Below are 17082 nucleotides of genomic sequence, written 5' to 3'. Positions count from 1 at the left end.
TGATCTCAGGTGATCCACCCACCTCAGCCACCCAAAGTGCTGGGATTAGAGGCATGAGCTACCATACCTGGCCTATTACTCATTTTCTAACTTTGTAATAATGTATTTCCTTTTAGAAGATTTTGTTTGAGTAACAAAAAAAGTGAGGTGACTGAAAGAGAAACAAGAAATAATACCGTAGGTAGTACTCAGATTTGGCAAAAATTATGATGGTTGCACATGATAGTATGCAGAAATGGCAAAAACTGTGAAGATTTGTAAGTTACTGAAGGATGGGAAATGATACTCTAATAGATACAATTACAGGAGAAGGTTATATAGAATAAATTTTAAAGCTTAAAATACACACACAAAAAGTCATAGATACTGAAGAAAGTTCTGGTTCTATCTGATGAGCAGTTATGGAAAGTTGTTACAACACAAGAAAAAAGAATACAGGTCAAATTACTAGGAATCTATATTGTATCATCAACATATGGTTTAAATCCTCAGTGCAGAGGCAGAGGGAGTTTTTGACACAAGGAAAAGTACTTCGTACAGTCTAGGCTGGCCATTTGCTAAATAGAAATCATTTAATTACACCTGACTGCATGCCCTTTACCCCACGTATCATGTCTTAAAGACATGTAACCTAAGCAAAGCAACCGAGCTCTGACATCAAATGGATGAATCACTGGTTAGTCTTAAATAGTTCCAACATACACAAATTTTTAACTTTTTGGGTCCATTTTATAATTTTATACCTCCAACCTTTTTATCCAGTCACCTTTATGTTCATATACCTTGCCAACTCCCAAACCAGAAGTAGGGCAATATAAGAGCCAAAGCAAAAGTCAAGATTCCTTCCAAGTACTTGTGTACCAGAGAAACAGAGGACCACTTGAGCTGATTCAGAATCCTCTCCTCACTTAGACCAATTAACAAAGTTGTTTAAACAAGGCATACACGAAAAAATCTAAACCTAACCTTTATTAGCTTTTTAAAGAAATAGAAGACATATGCAAAGGGAGTAAGTCTTCCAGACAATACAACATATAGCTAACCATATATTTAAGAATATCATATGTAGCTAACAATATTATACTACATGCTATGTAGGTATATAACAAAAATAATAGCTAATAAGCACTGTTATAAGCACCTTTACATTTATTAACTGACTTAATCCTTACAACCATCTTTTGAAGTAGATAATGCTACCCTCCGTTTTATAGACAAAAAACACTTAGGCAACTTGCCCAAGTTGGAAATAAAGCCAGATTTCAAATCCTGGCAGCCCAGCTACAAAGTATACATTTTTAACTACTAAGCCATATTGTCTTTCAGTGGTTAGATTCTTGGACATTGGCTTTTCTCTAGCTATATACAGGGTTCTCATTCTTTTTAAAGAAGTTTTATTTATATTAATAAGCAACATCGTACTGATTTTCCTTTCAAAGGAAAACTGAGTTGATTCCAATACATTTTCAAAGCAAGGATGTCCAAGACCAAAGGTCCATCATTATGTTTTTTTCCCTTAAAACATGATAGAATTACTCTTTATATTAATTTCAAATGATAATTTCAAAATATGTTACAAATGGAATATTATGCGCTGGTTTCCTTTAACAAAGTAAATAAATTGCCCCACAATGCCATAAATAGGAAATAAATGAACAAAACTGAGTGACTTTGCATGAGAGTGAACTGGTGGTAAAATTAGCTGTCACTTTTTGCTGTAGTGAAGTTAAAACTTCAAGCACTAAAAGATAAGTGATAAGTGAATCAAAGTGTTACATTGGTTAGTACTTGCCTCTTTGAGGAAAACCTCCATATCTTCTTGACTTTCAAATACAAAGGCTCTCAAGTCATTTGATGGTATATGATTTTCAATATATTTGGCATTTTTATTATCTTTCATATTTATCTAAACAAACAAAAGCAGAATTTCATGAAACCCAACTGATTATTAAAACATGTTTATATTAAAATTGGATTTATTTAATTAGATTGTAATACTTGAGAAAAGGGAAGAACAGCCTGGAATCAAAGAGTTATTTTAAAACATCTAATCCATTACCCAGAAACAACCAATACAGTACATAGTTAAAAAAAAAAAAGCCAAGATTTGAACAGTACTTGATGCATATTGATTTTTATACTACCTAAGAAATAACTTTAGTTCCTTTCTAGTCACTTCATTGAAAATATTTCAGTATCAGGTTGTGACTTGAGTGTAAACATTTCTTATTTTTCCCTAAACTTTTCATATTTTTCTTAATCTTCAAGAGAATTTCATAGATGGAATAACTGATAGGTACCAAAACACAAAGAAGTGAATAAAACTTTAAAAACTAATGGAAAAAAACCCACTATGGCTTAATTGAAACTATTGCTGCCTTCAAGAGAAATCTGAAGTTTGCATCAGCAGAACATAATCTTATTGATCTATTTTACTTAATTTTTTAATTTTTTATATTTTGAGACAGAGTCTCTGTCACTGAGGCTGGAGTACAGTGGCACGATCTCAGCTCACTGCAACCTCTGCCTCCTGGGTTCAAGCAATTCTCACGCCACAGCCTCCCAAGTAGCTGCGACTACAGGCATCTGTCATCACGCCCAGCTAATTTTTATATTTTTAGTAGAGACAGGGTTTCATCACGTTGGCCAGGCTAGTCTTGAACTCCTGACATTCAATGATCCACACACCATGGCCTCCCAAAGTGCCAGGATTACAGGTGTGAGCCACCATTCCCGACTACTGTATAGATCTATTTTAAAAACATTAACTGGGCCAAGCATGGTAGCACTGATAACCCCAACACTTTGGGAGGCCAAGACGGGAAGATAATGCTTGAAACCAGAAGTTCGAGAGCAGCCTGGGAAACAAAGTGAGACCCTGTCGCTACAAAAAACAAAAATAAAAAAAATTAGCCAGGTGTGATGGTGCTACTCAGGGAGACAGGTGGGAAGATTGCTTAAGCCCAGGAGTTTGAGGCTACAGTATGGTATGATTGTGACACTGCACTCCATCCTGGGCGACAGAGTGAAACTGTCTCTAAAAAGTAAGATAAAGTAAAAATATGAATTAGACAATCCTGCATGTGAGGCTCAACGTTATGGAAAACATTAAGATAGGTTAGGGAAAAAGCTACTTCAGGAAGTATATAATCTATTGTACATGAATAAGTATGTTCAAAGCAGAGCATGATAAAACTCCCATTAACAGAAGTGTATAAATATAAAAAGTACTGTCTATGGAATTTTAGAGGAGAGACTGATAATTTCCAAAACATGGGAATCAGCTTTCTTGAAAAAATAATGAAAGGAGAGGTATTTATGTACTATAATCTATTACAAAGCAAACTAGCTAAGAGCTAGGGCTCTGAAGTCAGACAGATGTCCTTTCAAATCATATGCTTGATCTTGCTCATATACTATTTAAATCTCAGAAAGCTTTCATTACTTTCATCTGTAAGATAGAGTAAAACAGTTTATACCTCATAGAACTAAATGTGGATTAAGAGACAATACAATTAAAATAACAGCACAGTTCTTGTTACATAAATGTTGGCCAATATTCCTCTCTATTTTAAATTACAGAATATCAATCGGTATAGAAAAATGAGAAAACAGATACACACACAAAAAAATTAAAACCACATGAAACCATCATCCAGGCATAAACACTATAAACACTGAGTCTATTGTTTCACAATTTTTTTTTGGGTAGAGGGGCAGATACTAAATTACATTATTGGAAGAAATGATAGGACTAAAAGAAAATGTATGTGGATATTTACTATAACTTATAGAAAAGGTAAAAGTAACCCCAAAATTACCACAGAAAGTCATCATTTAAAAAATATATATATAATTATATATAAGCCAGTCGAGGACTTAGCTCTCATGATGACATTCTCCCAGGGTTTTTTGGGGGGTTTTTTTGAGACAGGGTCTCACTCTGTGTTGCCCAGGCTGAGTGCAGTGGTGTTATCATGGTTCACTGCAGCCTCAACCTCCCAGGCTCAAGCAATCCTCTCACCTCAGCATCCTGAGTTGGTAGGACTACAGGTGCATGCCACCATGACCAGCTAATTAAAAATTTTTTTTTGTAGAAACAGGATTTCACTATGTTGCCTAGGCTGGTATCAAACCCCTGGACTCAAGTGATCCTCCTGCCTCAGCAATTCCCAAAGTATTGGAATTATAGGCATGAGCCACCACTCCTGGCCCCAAGGTGTTTATATCAGAAATACTCTGCCATGTCAGATTCGAAGGCTCCCAGCTTGTATAAATGGGTTTACATGGCATTTCAATTCTTTGATCGACTTCACCTGCTCAACAGGTAATGAGTCTGAAGGAAGTCACACAAGTAGGGGTCATTTTGGTCACTGGCCAAATGTGGTTCCAGTAGTGACTTATTTACATTTTTTTCCAAGTGCAACACACACTCTGTTGCATTCACAGTTTGGAGGTTTCCCTGATACCCTTAAGGAAGATTTGTTTATTTCCTTATTTATTTTTTTTTTTTAAGATGGAATCTCGTTCTGTTATCCAAGCTGGAGTGCAGTGGGGTGATCTCGGATCACTGCAAACTCCACCTCCCAGTTCAAGCAATTCCCCTGCCTCAGCCTCCCAAGTAGCTGGGACTTCAGGTGCATGCCACCATACGCAGCTAATTTTTATATTTTAAGTAGAGATGAGGTTTCACCATGTTAGCCAGGCTGGTCTTGAACTCCTGACCTTAGGTAATCCACCCACCTTGGCCTCCCAAAGTGCTGGATTACAGGTGTGAGCTGTGATCATGCCTGTCCCTTAAGGAAGATTTAGACACCTTGTTGGCTCTGCAGGTTCCAGTTTCTTGGGATGCTCCCTCTCTTCATGACATCAATGAAGAAAGTATTTGTCAAAGTTCTCCAAAGAACTTAACAGTCATATCATCACAATCAAAGTAGCAAGACAGAGACAGGCAGGTACAGGAGATGCAGCACTCTGTGATGATCTGGTGGTTGATGGCCGCTTTCTGTTTTATGATTTTTTAAATGAAATTTTTCCGTACATCTTATTTCACAACTTATATAAAAATAAATTTAGCAAATCAAAACATAAGTAAATGGAGACCAACAGTAACATTTTAAGGGCTCCATAGTATTCCATTAAAAGGATATAAGGTAATTTACTGAACCAATCAGTATCTTCATAAATTTTCTTTTTTTGCTCCATCATTCTGCTATCATAAACATTACTGTGTAGAGCACATACGTAAATAAATCTTTGTACGCTTCTACAATCTAGATTGGAATTGTTGGAAATAAATCATAAGACATAGATTGCTAAATGACCATTTATATGACCAAAATTTTAAGTTTGCATGTTGCTCACTTGTGTATGACCGTAGTGGCATTTCAATTAGACCTAGAAAGGTTAGTAAACTATGTGGAAGATATGAATGTAGGAAGTGGCAGGAAAGGTGAAAGATTAGTTTAAAAAGGGTAAAAATGCAGGCTATATCTCCTTATCTCAAAGATTCCAATGTAATTTAAAACAGAAGCATACGCCAACTAGTAATCTGAGTTGGTGAAATATGCTACTGTTAGAAAATCAAATGACAAGAGGAGACAAATCTAACACAGTTCTTTAGTATTATTTTGACACTGGCATTTTAGTAAAAACGTTAACAATGACACCTGCATTATAACTTTTATAAGGGTCACATATTTTTTCTTATACTTCTGTTCAATCCTTATCAGACTAATCAAAATAATGTCTGCATCTTCTCTTCTTGATCTAGCAAAAATATTCTAATAACACATACCTGAATAAGAGAATGTTATGAATATTAATTTTGCTAATCTAAGATATAAAAATTGGAAACTATATAAAATAATTTTCAATAAAGAATAACACAGACATGAGTTACAGATAATAGAATGCTTCATGAATCCTGCAAGGATCTATTCTTTTCTAAAGAAAAACAAAACTAGCAAAAAGAATCCTTATGTAATTTTAGGGTAAGTTTTAAGTTTGCTCGGTCTGCCGTATCATTATCAAAGAATGTTAATTTTTTACTCTTTCATCCTTTTATGTGGCCAAACTTACTATTTTTAATAGTGTAGATGGCAATCATCTTAGTAAATCCATGGCCACACTTCACTAGATGATTTACTGAGTACAGCTTCACCTATTCTTGATGACCTGCAATCAATAAAAGCTATCAAATATTTTATGATGTCAATAAAGTAATGTTTTCATTTTCAAAATCCTCAGAATGCCCTTCCTTTGTAGCAAGTGATTTTCTTGCCTATCCTCTTAGATTTGTTCCTTTAATCAACATATTTACAGCAGTTTTCTACATCTTTGGCAGGTTTTAATCGAATGCCTGTTATAATCTAATAACAAGTGCCAGAAGAAACCATTAACCAAACTAATTTTCTACATGATTCTAAGTCAGTAAGTTGCCATTTTATACCTCTTTCTAGAAAAAAAGCACAGGTTTTATGACAGTTATTACCCTCATTGATTAGGGGACCTTTAAAAAGCCCATGCATGGATTCAGCAGTATGCCAGATCCCACAAGTCTGATTATGTAAAACCAGGGTATTACTGGGACTAAAAAGTCTTAAAACAAAAATCTATAATGATTACAATAATAAATACTACCAACATGAACAGTTTCTTACCGTGAGCATTATGGGTTCACAGACTCTTTGTTTAAATTTGTCTCTGTTATTTCTTAGCCATAAAACGGCATCATATGTGTCACGAAATCTCTGTCTTAACTTATCTTCCTTCTGATTCATAAGATTGTCAAAACGTACAATATGATCATCCACACCTAAAATTGGAAAACAAAACAAAGTCTTATTTCTCTGAAAATTTTAAATAGTGAAATAAACTAATAATAATACAAAAGAATACCCTAGATCTAAAGGTTACAAACACTACTCAGGAAGTACTCCACACAGTGAAAAAGACGTGACCTGAATAAATCATTCTAAAATGTCCAAACACCTGGGAAAAATATGATCCTGAAACTTTAACCTACCAAAAAAAAAAAAAACCCCCATAAGAAAAACAAAACACTAGATTTCTTATCAGAAGACAAATGGCAATAGGCCCTCAAAATTAGTATTTTCATCCTAGAATTGTATATACAACAAAACTAAAAAAAGTGGGGGATGATGAAATAAGGATATTTTCAAGGGTGCAAAGACTCTGAAATTAATTCCCAAATATCTCTTCTTGAGGTTACCTGAAAATGTACTCCAACAAAATAAGGGCATGATGTAAGAAAATGAGACATGGAATTTGGGAATAGGTTTATAACACGGAAAAGGCATGAGAGAAATTACAAATGATAACCATGAAGGCCTCAAGAAGAACCAACTTAGATGGAAGGAGAAGGACAGAAGGCTATGGAATTCAAGAGAATGCCTGATAAGACAGCTTTTTTTTTCGCCTTCAATTTAAGGAAATGCTAAAGCAAATTAAAAGAAAAAAGCCTTTTAAAAGCTATCAATGAAGAGAAATTTAATTATAATGCACTACTTGGTTCAGCTATAAACAAGTTTAATAAACAATACTTAGTATTTCTAAACTTCTTGAATTAACCCATAAATAGAGCACATAAAACACAAATACAAATATCTTCAGCCTTGCAAATATAAAAACCAGAGTATAAATGAGAGAATTTAGAATGTGAGAAGGGAGGAAAGTAACAAGCAAGGATGGGAGGAATACAAGTATTCAGAGCTTACTAAGTGTAGAGTCAAGCAATATTGACAATTGTTAAATGACCAAAAAAAGATATGTATATTATTTATAATAATAAAAATCAATATTAATAATCTTATTTGAAGAATTATAATAGGGAGGTCTAAGGTAAAATCTACATCTAGAGTAAATACGAAAAGATAATGTCTAAAGTTGATTAATCAAGCAATAGTGAAATAAGAATATGATAAATATATATGAAAGACTACTAGAAAAATATCTGCTGGCCGGGCGTGGTGGCTTACACCTGTAATCCCAGCACATTGGGAGGCCGAGGAGGGCGGATCACCTGAGGTCAGGAGTTCAAGACCAGCCTGTCCAATATGGTGAAACCCCGTCTCTACTAAAAATAAAAAATTAGCTGAGTGTGGTAGCGCACGCCTATAATCTCAGCTACTCGGGAGGCTGAGGCAGGAGAATTGCTTGAACCCAGCTGAGGCGGAGGTTGCCGTGAGCCGAGATCGTACCATTGCACTCCAGCCTGGGCAACAGAGGGAGGCTTCATCTCAGGAAAAAAAAAAAAGAAAAGAAAAATATCTGCTAAAAGAATTAAAAGTGCTTATTCTTGATTGGCTCTGGAGGTTAAAAAAAAAAAAAAGGGGGGGGGGTTGTGCCACCCTTCTAGTTTTTTGTTTTTTTTTTTTTGGCCATACACATCTAGTACTTTGATAAACACATAATTTTATTTTTCTGATTTTAGTCATATACAGTGAGCAGACAGAATATAAAATCCCTATCCAAAAAATACTAAAGATCAATTCACATGGTCTACAAAAAAGAAAACCAAAGCTGAAATTGGACAGGTTTCAAGGAACTAAGCTAACAGAAGGTTATGAAGGTTAGGGAATAAAGAGCTTAAATTTGATACAAGTAATAGTGACTTTGTAAAGAAAATAAAGCTAAGCATTTATAGAGAATTAAATCAACTGCTATAATCTGACAGAAGACAGTGGTCAGTTATCATGGCAAATTACAGTACACAATAGATGTGGGTAATTAGGGTATGAAGTTGGAAGAACTGAGTTGAGCTTCCTCAACAAGGCAACTTGAACATTTTATAGAAACAATTACCATGGGAAGAAAGCAGCCCATCAACAGAAATATATCTCCATTTTATAAACATTTCATTCTAACTTTATGAAAACTTACTCTTTTTCTCCTTCTCTAGAGTTTCCCTCTCTCTTCGCTTATCAATTATCTCGCCTTCACATAATGCCTTTTCATCCTGAATCCGTCTCAGATCATTTGTAATGGCATCAATCTGGGGCTGAAGATTCTCGCAGTTTTCTGTGGTCTTCAGTTCGTTTTGTAAATCCTCTATCATTTTGCGGGTATTACTTATTCTCCTCTGTCGGTCATGCTCTTCATTTTGCTTTACTGTTAAAGCCTGCTGAAGTTCTTCAATCTAATAAAACAAAAGCAGGTTAGTACTTGAGATTGTTTTTCTGCTGATAAGACTTTCACAGTAATACAGTTTTTAAAATACAAACAATCTAACTAACATAGGTGTTTTCCTCACTAAAAGGTGCCCTGTGAGAATTAGACTAGCACATTACCAGTTTTACCAGACTATCTGTATCTTTGTTTTACACATTCACTAATGTATCTCAAATACTTTAAGTGGTGGTCAGTATATAATTAGCACTCATTGAATATCTCCTAAATAAACAAAATACTTAAAAAACCAAACAGATTTCTAAGTATTTACAGGGAGTAAGACCAAAATTAAAACAGTCATGTGGCATATGTGATACAGTTTCCATAAATAATAAAGATTACAAGTCACTCTGTTACAGGTTGAATATCCCTAATCCAAAAATCACAAATCCAGAATTCTCCAAAATCTGAAATTTTTTTAGTGCTGACATAACACAAGTTACCCAGAACGCATATTTTTTCATTGTATTAGTTGTATGTCACTTTGTACTGTTAAGTATTTATGCGTAACTATTTAAAAATGATTGTTTATGAGTAGCATATAAATTCAGAGTCAGGAATGGTGGTGATGTCATCAACCACAGATCATCCACATGGGTGGCTGAGATACTGACACCTTTATTTCCTGACAGTTCAACAAATACAAACTTTGGTTCATACACAAAATTATTAAAAACATCATTTAAAATTACCTTCAGACTATGTGTATAAGGTGTATATGAAACATAAATGAATTTCGTGTTTAGACTTGGGTCGTATTCTCAAGATATCTCATTATGTATATGCAAACATTCCAAACTCTGAAAATATCTGAAATCCAAACACTTCTGGTCCCAAGTATTTTGAATAAGAGATACTCAACATGTAATTTGAAACAGAAATAAACTATTTTCTTCCAGTGGAAATATTTTCTACCAATACTTCAGATTAATACTGTGAGATTTTAATTATCAATCTATATGCTTACATTTCTTCACATATTCAAAGTAAATTGTTTTTAAAACCAGCTATGTAAGTTGCCACTTGATGTCAATGAAATTTTTATCAAAACCATGGTCTACCTAAGACAGAGTTAATATTTTCTTTAAGACACACACATATAAACAATATATATTTATACATCCAATTTATTTTTTACAATTAGAGTTTTGTATTAAAATAGATAAATTTAACACATCACATAATATGTACATTAGCTGGCTTTATTTCCAAGTCAGATTTACTCCCTCTCTTTCCTCATTATAAAAGTTATAATGTATTCATTATGGAAAATACAGACACTTATAACTAATAAAAATAACTTATAATCTTAATGTCCTTAAACTTTTACTTTTTTTTTTGAGACAGAGTCTCGCTCTATAGCCCAGGTTGGAGTGCAATGGTGCGATTTTGGTTCACTGCAACCTGGGTTCAAATGATTCTTGTGCCTCAGCCTCCCAAGTAGCTGGGACCACAGGCGTATACCACCACGACCGGCTAATTTTTGTATTTTTAGTAGAGCTGGGTTTTTACCATGTTGGCCAGGCTGGTCTCAAACTCCTGGCCTCAAGTGACCTGCCTGCCTCAGTAAACTATTACATTTTAATGCCTACCTATATCTCCTGTAGAATATATATTCTTTTTACTAAATGGCATCACTAAAAATACATTGATAGCAGTTTCTCATTTTCCCTCATGTTCTGACAAAATGGGATTTTAACATCTTGTGCATCATGTCCTGTGATATGGATATCCACATTTTATCCTATCTTCTGTTGAAATGTGGGTACTGATTTTTTCTTTCTAAAAATTCAGCTTTGGCAGTAACAAAATGCACATATCCCCAAATCTTCTCTACTATAACCAAACATATAGAAGCAAGAGAAAATATATCTGAAAAAATTAAGATATGTGTCTGTCACCGAACATTAACAACGTTCAACAGGCCTAAAAGAAAGTAGATAATAGGAAGTCCAAGGGATTCAGGAAAATAAATGGGCATATCACAGATGACAATATAGAATTAAGAATCACTAAACACATGAGGATGTCCAAGTTCATGAAAAAGGGACAAGAAATTTAACAAACAGAACCTTTGCAATCCCAGCAAAACAGAGACCACCAAACTACTGAAAATCACTGGCCTACCATATAAAGTTGTATCAAGAGAAGGTCTTTGTCTGATACTGACCTGAAAAACTGAAAAGCAGCCCTATGATCCCTTACCTTTCAGTTAAGTTTTCTGAACACTAACTCATTTGTCACCTTCATCCAAGAAATTACCATGACTAATCCCATTAGTCCTACCACGACTAATACCCATGTTTAGCTCGGGTAAAGTAGGTCTAAACTTCTTAGATCACTCACCTTCACTAGGATACTGTCCCCATACTGCTCTATATCTGCAATTTCTCTGAATGTTCCCTTTTCTTGTTCTAGTGGAAACTTGGCTATTTCTAGAAGACACTTGTTCTCCCTAGATCCCTCTCAAGCAGTGACCTTTTCCTGCCATAAACCATTATTTCAGGACACAGAGGTGAGGAGGGTGTCCTCATTAATCCCCACTGTACTCCTTTTTCCTTTAATTGAGGCCCACTTTGGTTCCTCTAAAGACCATGATATCAGACTTTGTCACCCGTTACCCTTGTTGCTATGTTAACCAGCTCCCTGAAAATCCTCCCTAAGCACATCCATTCAGGGATGACTTTGGCACCTGATTCATTGTCTTCCTTTCTCCATCATTATGCCTGTCATCATGTGACTTCAACATATTTATGGAAAATCAATCTAACTCTTTGGCCTCTGTGTTCCCTTACTTCTTCAACTTCAATCATCTTTTCCTTAACCTCTCCTCAGCCATCTGCCTACTAGACAGAAAAAGGGGGCCGAGGAGGGTTATGTTATAGATCATAAAGCTCCCCAAATCATACCACTTCTGAAAAACATTATTTCTATAATCCTATTCTTTGATCACCATTTCCTTTTCTTCCACTATCCTTTGACTCCACCAGGCTGTGCAATCCACTAAACCCACTACCTTTTCACAATCCCTTCATTTCTTTCCTTAATCAGCTGGGATTCAACAATGCAACACTATAACCACTCCCTTGCAAAGATCCCTTGACCTTCCTTCTTATGTCACACAGGCCAGGAAAAACCCCAGTTCCAATTAAACTTATCTACATACCTTGTAACTATCCATATCTAAGCAACTGAACTAATGAAAGAAACCCTCAAAAACTGGTCTCACTTTAAATCTATGGCCACAAAACTTAAACAGGCACCCAAAATTAAAACATAAACCTGTAACACTTTTTCAATAAACTTGTGCTTTCTTTCTGAGACAAGTTAATACCTTTTGTTCCTTCTTCAATCCTTTATTGCTGCCTTCCCTCTGCTTACTCAGCTAATGATCTTGCCTCATATTCCATTAACAGAAGTTATGATTAGAGTACTCCCTTCTTCTCTTGCTTTTAAATTTATCACTTTACCTACATCCTTACTCATTCTGCTTTACCTTATGCAATGTAAGGGGAGTCCCAGTAGCTACCTAAATCTCACTCCTCCGAGGCTACTCCAGAGCAGTGTTTCTCAAATTACACCGTAAGGTGTAATTTCTCATGAAGGACCATTAAAAACAAAAATTCGAAGCCATCACAAGTCAACTTTTATTAATTACAATTAAATTACCCAAATTCTGGAAAACAGGTTGGCAATTCCTTAAAAAGGTGAATGCACTTATGATATTCTACTCCTAGGAAATTATCCAAGAGAAATAAAAGCATACGTCCATATAAAAAGTGGTAGAAGAATAGGCAGCTCTACTGGTAGTAGCCCAAAAACTAGAAACAGTCAAAATGTCTAATACCAAATTAGTGAATAAACAAATTGTGTGATCTCAAGAAAAATAAAAAGAAAAATACAATAAACTGAATGAAGATAAAAATATATCAGAATTTTTGGGGCACAGCTAATGCAGTGATGACAGGAAAATGTATAACGCTAAGTGCATACATAAGAAGAAAAGTATGTAATGAATAATCTATGCTTCCACTTCAAGAATCTATGAAAAAATGAGCAAATCTACATCAAGCAGAAGAAAGAGAATAATAAAGATAAGAATGCACATCAAAAAAACTGGAAACAGAGAGAAAAATCAATAAAAAAAACTGCTGCCTCTGAAAAAAAATCAATAAAATTAGCAAACCTTTGGCAAGATTAACTTAACAAAAGGAGGGAGGGATAAAAATTGCCAGTATCCAGAATGAAATAGGGGTATCACTACAGATTCTATACATATCAAAGGATAAGAGAATTTATACATACATGAATTTGACAACTTAGACAAGAGGACCAATTCCTCAAGAAACACAACTATCACAATTCACCTAATATGAAACAGATATTTGACTAGTCCTATAGCTATTAATGAAGTTGAAAACATAATTTCAAAACTCCTCCAAAAAGAAATCTCTAAGCCCAGAGAATTTCACTTGAGAATTATACAAAATGTTCAAAGTATATAAACACCAAATCTGTACAATCTCCTTCAGAAAGCAGAAGAGGAGGGATCACTTCCCAATTCATTTTATGAAGCTAGTTATCCTAATACCAAAAGCAAGCAGAGAATACAAAAAGAAGACTATAAAACAATATCACTCATGAACACAGACACAAAAATCCTTTAACACAGAATTCAGCAATATGTAAAAAGAATTATACACTTAGACACCACAACCAAGTGGGGTTTATTTTAGCGATGCAAAACTGATTTGCTAGTCAAAAATCAGTCAATATAATCCATCACTTATTAACAGCCATCAATAGAGAAAAGCATTTGACAAAACGGAATATGTACTCATCATAAAAATTCTCAGAAACACAGAAATATGCATAAAATTTTTCTGAACCTGACAAAGCATATATATATATTTTTAAAACCTGCTGCTATTACTACATACTGAATAATGAAAAACTGAATGCTTTCCTCCTAAGATCAGGAATAATGTGAGGATTTCAGTGTTCACCACTCTTATTCAACAGAGTGCTGAAGTTCTAGCCAATGCAATAAGGCAAGAAAACTAAACGCATACAAATCAGAAAGGAAGAAATAAAGCTGTCCCTATTTGTAGCTGACATGACTGCCTATGTACATAGTCCCAAAATATTTACCAAAGAAGAAAAAAACAAAACTAAGTCAGAGGTATAAATCTAACAAAACACACAAAGGACCTGTTGCTAAAACTACATAATGCTGATGAAAGAAATAAAAAATCTAAATAAAGAGAGACATACCATGTTCATAAATCAGAAGACTCAACATAGTAAAGATTTCAATTTTTCCCAAATGTTTAGTGACATTTCTATTAAAATCCCAGCAACATTTTTCTGTAGATATAGAGAAGATTTTGATGTCATCAGAATGGTGAAGAAACTCCAGACATCTCCTCAATAAAAGCAATGAGGACACTGACAAAAATTGTCAAAATTAACTCTTTCAGAACTCTGGAATTTACCCAAATGCTTGTAAAAATGTGGGAAGATCTTATTAAAAAAACAAAATGGCTGAATCTCAGTAAAAATAGCAAGCTCTGTAGAATTCTGAACTTGCTTCATTCCTAAACCCCTTGTTCCATTCATGTGGTATTCTTAAAAAGCAATAGCCAACAATCACAGTGAAAACCTGCAGTCTAGCAGCTGCTGGAGAGATATGAACAGGTTTGGAGCTCTTTTCTAATGGCAAAAAAATGCAATTACTTTTGCACCAACCTGGCAAAAAAAAAATGCAAGTACTTTTGCAACAACCTAATAAATCCTCATTCTCAGAGAAATGTCATTATCTGATCTAACTGGCAGTTTCCTGGGAAAACTTACTTGTATAAGGCTTGTCTGTATTTGACCTGACTCATAGCTCACCACTGCAAAACAGCCTTTTCCTTGGATGCATTTGTCAAAAACAATCAGAAACAACTGTTTAATATCACAGCTGCCTAAAGCAGATTAAAAGTTACAGCAAACAATAAGCTAACCAAAAATCTTAAAAGAAAAAACTGGGGAATGATCTTCTCCCCAAACCATATGAGGTTTTAGAAGCTCCAGTGATTCTAGAAAGTCATATGCATTAGGACTGTGTGCATGCCCATGGCTGTGTACATGCTCCAGAAAGACCTAAAAAGACCCTACGTTTTCACCTCTGTTTCACTTTGATATGTGCAAATAGGAAGTGAAGATTGAGACAGAGTTAACCAAAGTTTTCAACAATCTTAGGAGCATTTATTCAAGAAAAATGATTGAATCTCAGTAAAGTGTGAATACTGCCTGGCTGAATGTTGAAGGCATGACCCAACATACATACAGAGATCCTCAACAAAGACTGGGAAACATATGGGTTTCAGGCATTTAAGGAAATATGTATTCAGTCACTAGCTAACCACTAAACTAACCTAGCAGTCACTTCGGTAGCCACATATGACCAAGGATACAGACCTTACAGAACTAGGAAAGTCACTAAGCAAACAAACACCAACAACGTACTCAGTGAAACAGCAACATCAAGCCCTGGAGAATGGAACGGGATTGACTTCCAGAGTTGCTAGAGTATGTAACTTAAACTGTTCAGTTTCAACAAAAACACATTGAAAGACGTGAGAAAGTATGGCCCATACTCAGGAAAACAGCAGTCAATAGAAATGGACTTATAAGACTTATAACCCTTTTCCCATTTGTCCTGAGAGTATCTGCTGGTGGTGCTTGCGGCTGCAGCATTTACCTCAAGGTAACTTTGACACAAAATATCTTGCTTTTATTATTTTCACATCGTTCTAGTATACTGACTTTGGAAACAAAAGACATCAATCATTCTATTTACAGCATTTGGTTTTTAGTAATATAGCATTCCTATGCATGATGTTAACATCATTCTAGAACAGTTGTTGGCCAAATGTTCATTTGATGAATCCAATTATTCCAAAATAGATGATTGTAATGATTCAGAAGATTATGATGTCAGTTCTTTTGAAAAATAACTCCAAGAACAGTTTTTACATTTTATTTTCACATTGAAAACTGGTCAGATTTGCTTAAGCCTCAAAGAGTGTGTTTATGTAAAATTAAATGAGTGCTGGCAGTGAGCTGCACGTACTTTTTTTCTAAAGAGGAAAAGCATTAAAACAGCTATTTTAAATATGTTCAATAAATTAAAAGAAACCATGTCAAAAAAACTAAAGGAAGAGAACAGTGTCTCACTGAATACAAAATATCAACAGAAGCATAGAAATTACAAAAAAAGAGCTAACTAGAAAAATCTAGAGTTTTTTCTACAGTTGAAAAATGCAGAACTAAAATAAAAGATCAGAGACTCTTAACAGCAAATCCAAATAGGCAGAAGAAAGAGTAAGTGTACTTGAAGATAGGTTGATTGAGATTGTCCAGCATGAGGAACAAAAAGAAAAAAACAATCAAGAAAAATAAGCAGATGGCCAGGTGTGGTGGCTCATGCCTGTAATCCCAGCATTTTGGGAGGCTGAGGTGGGTGGATCACCTGAGGTCAGGAGTTCCAGAACAGCCTCGCCAACATGGTGAAACCCCATCTCTACTACAAACAGAAAAAATAGGTGGGTGTGGTGGTGGGCGCCTGTAATCCCAGATATTCAGGAGGCTGAGGCAGGAAAACTGCTTGAACCCAGGAGGCGGAAATTGCAGTAAACCTGGCCAACATGGTGAAACGCCATCTCTACTAAAAATAAAAAAAATTAGCCAGGTGTGGTGGTGGGTGCCTGTAATCCCAGCTACTTAGGAGCCTGAGGCAGGAGAATCACTTGAACCCAAGAGGCAGAGGTTGCAGTGAGCCAAGATCACACCATTGCACTCCAGCCTGGGCAACAAGAGCAAAACTCCATCTCAGGAAAAAAA

At 35.1% G+C, this 17082-nt stretch overlaps 1 protein-coding gene across 2 annotated transcripts in view; it reads right to left on the bottom strand.

Moving 5' to 3' along the window:
- Positions 1-17082, bottom strand: part of SMC5 (structural maintenance of chromosomes 5) — an 85303-nt gene that overhangs the window by 36225 nt on the left and 31996 nt on the right. For both annotated transcript variants that reach the window (XM_017543446.2, XM_017543447.2), the window contains exons 9-11: positions 8905-9160; positions 6663-6817; positions 1793-1906 (exon numbers count right to left, since the gene is read on the bottom strand). In XM_017543446.2, coding sequence (XP_017398935.1) covers positions 1793-1906; positions 6663-6817; positions 8905-9160 — 525 coding nt within the window. The remainder of the gene's footprint in view (positions 1-1792; positions 1907-6662; positions 6818-8904; positions 9161-17082) is intronic.

The sequence above is a fragment of the Cebus imitator genome, unplaced genomic scaffold, assembly GCF_001604975.1.
Source record: "Cebus imitator isolate Cc_AM_T3 unplaced genomic scaffold, Cebus_imitator-1.0 Scaffold155, whole genome shotgun sequence".
NCBI classification, from domain to species: Eukaryota; Metazoa; Chordata; class Mammalia; order Primates; family Cebidae; genus Cebus; species Cebus imitator.
The sequence above is the reverse complement of the archived record's forward strand: the minus strand, read 5'-3'. Positions and strand labels throughout refer to the sequence as shown.